The 8,708-nt window shown below is 38.8% G+C and overlaps 1 protein-coding gene across 2 annotated transcripts in view; it reads left to right on the forward strand.

Moving 5' to 3' along the window:
• Positions 1–3,496: 3,496 nt before the first annotated feature.
• Positions 3,497–8,708, forward strand: part of LOC110024350 (ATP synthase mitochondrial F1 complex assembly factor 2) — a 20,061-nt gene continuing 14,849 nt past the window's right edge. For both annotated transcript variants that reach the window (XM_020724263.1, XM_020724262.1), the window contains exon 1: positions 3,497–4,015. In XM_020724263.1, coding sequence (XP_020579922.1) covers positions 3,587–4,015 — 429 coding nt within the window. In that variant the 5' untranslated portion in view covers positions 3,497–3,586. The remainder of the gene's footprint in view (positions 4,016–8,708) is intronic.

Consider the following 8,708-nt stretch of genomic DNA (forward strand, 5'->3'; position numbering starts at 1 on the left):
AGATGAAAACATATACGGAAAGACCATTGCCTCATATAAAAACAAAGCCTCCTTATATTAAAGCCTCATTATATATACTTAACTCCGCAATGCTATAACCATTGTCATTCTTAACATAAAATGAAAGATAAGAGTATGAAATATTATATGTACTTAACTCCTCAATGCTATAACCATTGTCATTCTTAACATAAAACGAAAGATAAGAGTATGAAATCCTCTCAATGATGAGATAGGTATAGGTTTGAAACATTACAATTGCACGCTAGTATGCTTTCATAGAAGAATAAACAATTTCATAATGATTTGAGATGCATTTTCATGAACCAAACCAAAATCTTCAATGTATAACCAAATCAACATTGGGTTATTTGAAATTCCTGCATAAAAAAATTTCTGCAAATTTCTGCAAATTCTCCATCACAGAAATTGCAGCTAAACAATAATACCTTGACCAATTTGCTTAAAACCGAGCCAATACCTCACATCAAACAACAGAGTCAAAACCAGAGAAAATGTTGAAAACCAGATGATGCCGAAAACAAATCATGCCACATATCTCAATTGGGCTATAGCTAAAAACCCTTAATGGACTCATATTTCATAAAAAAAAAAAATTCATTTCTTGTATCTACACTTCCCAGAAAAAGGATAAGAGAAAAGGAAGCTTTCAAAGGATCGCAACTAGCAACCCAAATACAAAAACCAAATAAAATGCCAAAATATCGGGGCATGGAAAATGAAACATATCTCAACTGGCAAAAACAACTCATGCCATATCAGAGGATGCCAAAAACAACTCATGCCATTTATCTCAACTGGGATATAGCTAAAAACCCTATGTACACATATTTCACCCGAAAAAAAAATTAATTTCTTGCATCTACACTTCTTAGAAAGAAGATCATAGTAGGGAAATCAAAAGGAAGCTTTCCAAGGATCGCAGCTAGGGAAATTGAAAGGATAGCTGATGATCAGGAAAGAAATTTGGAAAGAAAGAAGGTTCGATCTCCTCTAGGGCGACGAATCAGAAAGGATTTCGGCGAGGGAGAAAGCGAGGGAGATCAAGGGCATCTCCGTAATTCCTAGGGCAACGCAGATTGCTAACGTCGGACGCGGGGCTCGAACTGCGTCGAACGACATAAAAGATTTATTGAACGCGAACTCAGTGCGGGAGGAATAAGCCCGTGTGAACGTATTTATCAAACAGGGAGGCGACATTTTCAAAACGTCGCCGCTCCCAATAAGCTGCCCCAAACGGTCCCTTACTCTCTCTCCAAACCTAAAACCCTCCCATATGCCCCCTCCCCTCCCGTTTTCGCCCCAAATGAGAAAATATTGCAACAGGACTCCGCACGTAGAGTTACCTGCAGAGTCAAATGAAAATCACGCTACGTGGCAGTGACAGAAAAAATAAAATAAAATCAACCCGGCAACGCAAAAAAAAAATTACTCATGTGTTATTCAGGTGTTATTGTGTGTTATTCATGTGTTATTTATGAGTTATTATAACACTGAGAATATTCCCAGAACACAATAACACCTAAATAATGAGTTATTATAACACTAAGAATATTCCCAGAACACAATAACACCTAAATAACATAAAATAACACCTGAATAACAAGAAATAACATGAGGGGAATATTACTCTATGTTACAGAGTTGATTTTTTTTTCCTTTCACCTCCACATGACGTTATTTCATTGGACTCCTCACGTAACTCTACGTTTCGAGTCTTGATGCAATATTTTATCATCAAACAAAGGGGTCAAATGCTGGGATCGAATGGAAGAGGGATAAGATTCATAAAAAGCCAACCCTCGAACGCGGGGGGACACTTAGGGTCTGTTTGGGGCAGCTGCAGCTTATCCAGTTTCTGCTGATAAGCAACTGATTCTGATAATCTATTGATGAGCAGCTGATCCGAATAAGCTGTCCGACTATTTGGTTTGTGCGTATGAAAACAACTTATTCTGAAAAAATTACCATTCTGCCCCTGTTTTGAAAAAAAACCCAAACACAAATCTCCCAAGTAATTCCTACACGGCATTCACCAACAATAGGGAGATATCAAAACAACAAACAACCTACAATAATCAAACCAAAAGAAAGACCAAAGCAAATCACTAACCCTAAATCAGACATCGATTCTTCCAACAGTAAATAAAATTTGCAGTAACTTCAAATTCGAACCAGGAACACATAGATGAATATAACATAGCCTAGATTTACCTGTTGCAATGAATGGTAATAACTGTGCGTAAGATTCCTTGGAGCTTCAACCTGCGCTTCTGCCTCTCGTAACATCAATGGAGATTTGTGGTACTGCGACACTGCGGAAGATGGAGGGAGCGGCTCTACGAACGAAGATGAAGAATCGTGAATGAAGATGGAGGGAGCGACACTAGGAGCGCCTCGACCATCAAAGGAGCGTCGAAGGAGTCCCGAATCGCGAACGAGGGAAGGGGCAGCAGAGTAATTGGGGCTAAACGCGACCGAAGAATGCATATCGCGGGTCTAGCCCCGCGTGTAATGTAAAAAAGAAAACGCGGGACACTTAGGGTCTGTTTGGGGCAGCTGCAGCTTATCCAACTTCTGCTGAGAAGCAACTGATTCTGATAATCTATTGATGAGCAGCTGATCCGAATAAGCTGTCCAACTATTTGGTTTGTGCGTATGAAAACAACTTATTCTGGAAAAATGACCATTCTGCCCCTGTTTTGAAAAAAAACCCAAACACAAATCTCCCAAGTAATTCCTACATGACATTCACCAACAATAGCGAGATATCAAAACAACAAACAACCTACAATAATCAAACCAAAAGAAAGACCAAAGCAAATCACTAACCCTAAATCAGACATCGATTCTTCCAACAGTAAATAAAATTTGCAGTAACTTCAAATTCGAACCAGGAACACATAGAGGAATATAACATAGCCTAGATTTACCTGTTGCAATGAATGGTAATAACTGTGCGTAAGATTCCTTGGAGCTTCAACCTGCGCTTCTGCCTCTCGTAACATCAATGGAGATTTGTGGTACTGCGACACTGCGGAAGATGGAGGGAGCGGCTCTACGAACGAAGATGAAGAATCGTGAATGAAGATGGAGGGAGCGACACTAGGAGCGCCTCGACCATCAAAGGAGCGCCGAAGGAGTCCTGAATCGCGAACGAGGGAAGGGGCAGCGGAGTAATTGGGGCTAAACGCGACCGAAGAATGCAGATCGCGGGTCTAGCCCCGCGTGTAATGTAAAAAAGAAACAGAATTTTGATAAACGCAGCTCCAATACGTGAAACAAACGATGAGGCGTCGTTTTTCAAAACGCCGCCGCACTTATAAGCTGCCCCAAACGGGCCCTTAGTTTGATCTGCAGCCGGTGTTTAACCAAAATGACTGGGCGCCGCTGCCAAGATCGCAGCCAGCCACCGTGGCGGCCCGGAGGGCGCCCCAAAGGCACTATTTATGTAATAGGACACATTTAAATATGAGGGTATTTTAGACATTTACATGATTTTCCACAAAGTTCTCAGCCCTAGCCAAAGTTCCCGCTAAATCGCACCCAATTCCGAGGAAGGGAGATGGGATCGCCGGCGAACCAAATCACGAATCTGGTCTCCCTCCGGCGATCCCTTCTCTATTCTGCAGTACGTCGTCTCTCCTCAAATGCCGTCCCCGCTTCCTCGGAATTCTCTTCTCCCCCCTCCTTCGCACCACCAGCGGATACCACTGAGAAGGACGATATGATATACCTGAAGCGGCCGAACTCATCGTCATCGTCGCATTCAGTGACACGCGACGAGGTATCTGTGACGATGCCGATGACCTTCATGACGGGATCCGTGGTGGGAAAACGCTTCTACAAGGAGGTGACCACCCGAATGGCAGACGACGGCAACGGTTGGACGGTGATGCTCGACTACCGCACTCTCAAGACCCCTTCCAAGCGACCCCTTAAGCTCCCAAATTTGGCCCTAGCTAAGGCTATTGCTGCCGAGTGGGAGTATCAGGTCAGCTTGTCCTCTTTTCCTTCAATTTGTGATGCATTTTCTTGATGGTCGGTTGACAGTGTGCGCCGTCGATTTGTTTCCTTTATGGACTTCTCTCTCTTCTGCTTGCAGCCTGAAAATATTTGCTTGGGTAGTTTATATACGAGCTGTAATGTTAATTATTGGGACTGGATGATTCAAGCTGGAGGCATTCAGTCGTTGTTATCCTGGATTTGCTTATGCTGATTTAAATTTTCAATTATTACTTTAAGTCATTAGAGACTGAATGTAGGGAATTTTCTGCTTAGATGAGCCCCTGCTTTGATTACCCTGGTTAACATCTAGTTTGATGATGAAGGTCTTTAATGACACATCTCCACGGGTGGACCCAAGTAGGGTTCAGCGGGGGCAATTGGCTCTTGCCTTCCCTCAAATTCAGATTATTGCTTTTATGGGAGAACAATTTGATCTTTTGCTCATTCTAAAATATCAGTTTTGCCCCCCATGGAATATGAGTTGCCTTTCGTTACCCTAGCCTCTCCCACATTTGTTTTAGGGAGACAATTTGCCCTCACTCAAAAATGAGGCTGGTTTCGGCCCTAACATCTCAATACCGTTTTGTATCAATATTTTTAGTGTCATATTAAAATTTGATCTAAAAATGCCTTTTATCATTTATTCTCCAGTTTGTTTCGTTCTTTTGCTATGTAAGGATATCTGGGGGTGTTTAGTTGCCCCAAGATTTAACTTAAACAAGGTTTAGTAAATCCCGTAAATCCTGATTTATCAAATTCAAATGTCTTGAATCCATAAAAGTGGTAGGTACGATTAAGGTTAAATCCATTTAAATCAGTTCGAAATGTTTGACATTTTATTGTAGGACTTAACACTCAATTAGTTTAAAAACAAGGTCGAAAGTCAGAAGCTCTAATCCCTTGATTGGGTAGACACAATTCTTCCATTATGCACCATTGTTGTAATCACCTTCACTTGATTCTCTGCCTACCCTCGTATTAACATAATTACTACACAGCTAAAGAAACATAAATGTGAATGATATAATACATCTGATGTGCTGCACTAAAAAAAGTATGGTGCCAATGGTGGGTCAACAAGCATCCATCTATAGTGCTCTCACATGTTACAGGCAATTGCAAGGGTGACAATGTTGTGTACAGTCTATAGCAATAAGTTGCACATTTACTTCACAAACTAGTTGTAAGATTTACATACATACCACTTAATTTCTATGTATTTATGTATCTAACACATAAACTTCAATTTATGTATCTAACACATAAAACACATAAACTTCAATTTACATACATCTCACCTTACCTATGTAAGAAAATTTATATTTCACTTTTTAAAAGTTTAAACAATGATATTGTTTACATGACATTAAAGATTGGGGTGGTATAAATGTAAAAATGAACGTTTAGATGTTAGATATGTAAAAACACTAGAATCGGGTGCTATGTATGTAAATGGCCCAACAAATAAACAACAATGCAGTTCAATAGGTTACCTCTAATAATTCATGCACATCTCTTTAAGAATTATCTGACACATGATTTGGTGCTTGCGACAGTTGTATTGCTTTGAAGATATGAATGCATTTTTTGTATTGTGTGAGATGTGAAATGTTAACAGATCACAAAAGTTTGAATTATATTTTCACATAGAAAAAGCTGAATTTGAGGCAAAGGAGATGACTTGAGCTTATCAAAGTCCATGATTTGGATATACAATATCACCCGGGAAAAACAAATGTTGTAGCAGGCGCGCTAAGCAGGAAGACAAGTGGTAGTGCTAACTGGGTAATTACAGAACAAGAAGAGTTGATTAAAGATATGGAGTGTTTACAATTATTAGTAGTGACGCTAAATGATGAAAGATTGCTCTATTGAATCAAATGTTCATTCGTCCAACTTTGAATGACAGAATATGAGATGCATTGTCACATGATACAGAATTTCGGAAAATATGCTACCAGGTAAATGCAGGGCAATTGGAGAAATATGAGATCAATGAAAAAAAACTGTTGAAGTACAAGTGCTAATGAGTTTAACCACCACCGACAACATCAATAATAGATCTAAGAAATCCTACTAAATTATTGTAAAAAGTTTGAATAATTAACCAATCAGACAGAGTTTGATGTGGTCACTTCCTAAGAAGTTTCTTAAATCTCTCACACGCTTCTTATATCAACTCACCTACATACCGACAAAATGAAGTAATATCATTCATAAATTTAGCAGTTTTTTAAGGTGAGAAATACTTCGCTAGAAATTTTTGGGATAAGTCACCCAAGTCCTAATTGATCTAGGCGTTAATGATTTTAACCACATTTCAATTTTATCTCGTAAGGAAAAGAGAAAAAGTCTAAGTTTAACAGTATCGTTTGACACACCGTTATAACGACATGTAGCGCAAAGTTCTAAAAAACTTGTTAAATATAAATTTGGATCCTCAAACGGGGTTCCCCCCAGCTGGTTGTTCTTCACCATTTGTATAATAACAAATTTAAATTCAAATGTGTTAGTTTCTACAACAAGAGTTAAAATACTTCAGTAAATTTCTTCTGCCGTAGGATTAGCGTAACTTCTTAATGGTCTATGCGCGTTATGATGTTCATTAATTGGTACATGGTTATCTAAATTGTTATGTTGAATGCTCGACATTTCTCCTTCAAGTTCTTGAAATCTCTTATGTTTTCTAATTTTTCTGTCATCTCTAGTTCTGAATCGTATGATACAAGTCCAACAGGTCATACACTACGTATACACAACTAAAGGTTCAATTAGTAAGTTTATCACTGAAACACTTGACAAACAGTCAAAAATAAGTTTTTTTTTTAATTTTGTTTTCAAACAAACAAACACTTACACAATGAAACTACAATATAATTTTCCAAATCTAAGTCTTATAGGTTAAACTAAAATTTTCCTAAAGTTCTTTAGCTTTGTTTTCCCGACACGGGGCCCGAAACTTGATCTACTCTAGCGATTTTCACAATAATGTAAGTCCCGATAATGACACTAGAGACTTGATCCGATCCTTAACAACTTGATTGAGTTCTTAAAATTAGGTGTTCTTGCACACTAAAGTTCCTCACGTAATTATACGTATCGTTTCAATAATATATGACTCTATTGAGTCCGGATTGTCGCTCTCACAGAGAATGAGGTAATGAATCCCTTACAAAAATTCTAGTCTATTACTTTTAGGTCTTAGTTTGGAATTGTGATTAAGTGAAAGTTCTACCAACAATTGCACAACTTCAATTAATTCTAATATTAAGACCTACATAACTTAATTGGTTCTGTGATTGTCAAATTATAAAAGTTACCCCTCTCTTGTGATGAGATAAGTGATTGTGTAGGAATAGATACTTCAAATTGCAAATGTGGCTAGTGACAAATATGAGCAATTATCTTTTTTATACTATTCCGAGTGCATAAAGAAGTTTAGTTAAACTGATTTTAATTCCTTAAACCCCAATTTAAACCCATCAAAAACTATTTCCTTATCTATTTGCATCTCCCTATAATTTACTTTTGTTTTATAACCTATAGTTCAATGTGAATACTCTAACTGTTCCTCCATCGCTCTTTTGAGTCATAATGAATCACAACAAATTTTAAATGTTTATATGACCAGTATGAAAAGTAAATTAAGTTTTGAAGAATACTCATCACATTGATGTTTAATGATCAATTCTATAAGCATCCTAACATCCTATACACCCAACTATTTATCACACAAGAAAGTTAAGAAAGATCTACTCACCACAAATCATCTTATAACAAATTAAATCCACTAGAATTGTATTTACAAACATTACAAGATAATATAGAACACAATACTTAGCTTTTTTCCCTAACAAAGAGATGAAAATTCCGCCCCAAAAGGTTTCCTAGTGCTCCTTGCAATGCTTAGTATATCTCCTTACATATTTCTCTCTAAATCTCTAAGAAAGTGGAAAATGCAAAACCCTAACTCTACACTACGACTCCTCTGCCTTCTTGGACTTCCCAAGGCTTGAGAATGTTCAGGAGTGCTCTCTCGAACTGCTTATGATACCCCTTTAACTCACAAAGTCGTGCTGAAATAACTGCAGAAACTGCCTAGGCAGTTTCCAGTGCCTTGGCACCACCAGACTGGCGCCTAGGTGTCGACCTCTCAGTTTTCCTAGGTAGGTTTTGGCGCCTTGCCGTCAGGTCTAGGCACTCAGTTAGCTGACGCCGAGGCGCTTGGGTGGAATGCCTTGGCGCCCAAAGGTTGGCGTCTCTCCGTTTTACTCCATTTCAGCTCTGCTTCACGCTAGTGGTATCCCGATGCTAGTTAGATTACAGAAGAAGAACCAAAAGCTTCAACTAATGAGATCGAAGCTCCCATAACCCTGGGAGACTGACGCAGGTGCTATGGAGGACTGACCTAGAGAGTTCGGTGCAGCTTTGCTGGACCGGCCGGTTCTCAAGTGGAGGGCTTGCTGACCCTACATCTCTGTTTCCGTTTATTTTTCTCTTTTTTTATTTTTAAAAGGAGTCGCCAGCTTGTCGATCGTCGTATACTTCCCCCATTCGAATAAATCTCCCTCCCGAACCATATAAATGATTCGAAGAGGAGAAGAATTGAATAAAAAGGGACATACGACAAAGTGACAAACAAGAGAAAAAGTAAAACGTGGAGAGTCTACGTGCGATAA

This window comes from Phalaenopsis equestris, unplaced genomic scaffold (assembly GCF_001263595.1).
Source record: "Phalaenopsis equestris unplaced genomic scaffold, ASM126359v1 Scaffold000255, whole genome shotgun sequence".
Taxonomy (NCBI): domain Eukaryota; kingdom Viridiplantae; phylum Streptophyta; class Magnoliopsida; order Asparagales; family Orchidaceae; genus Phalaenopsis; species Phalaenopsis equestris.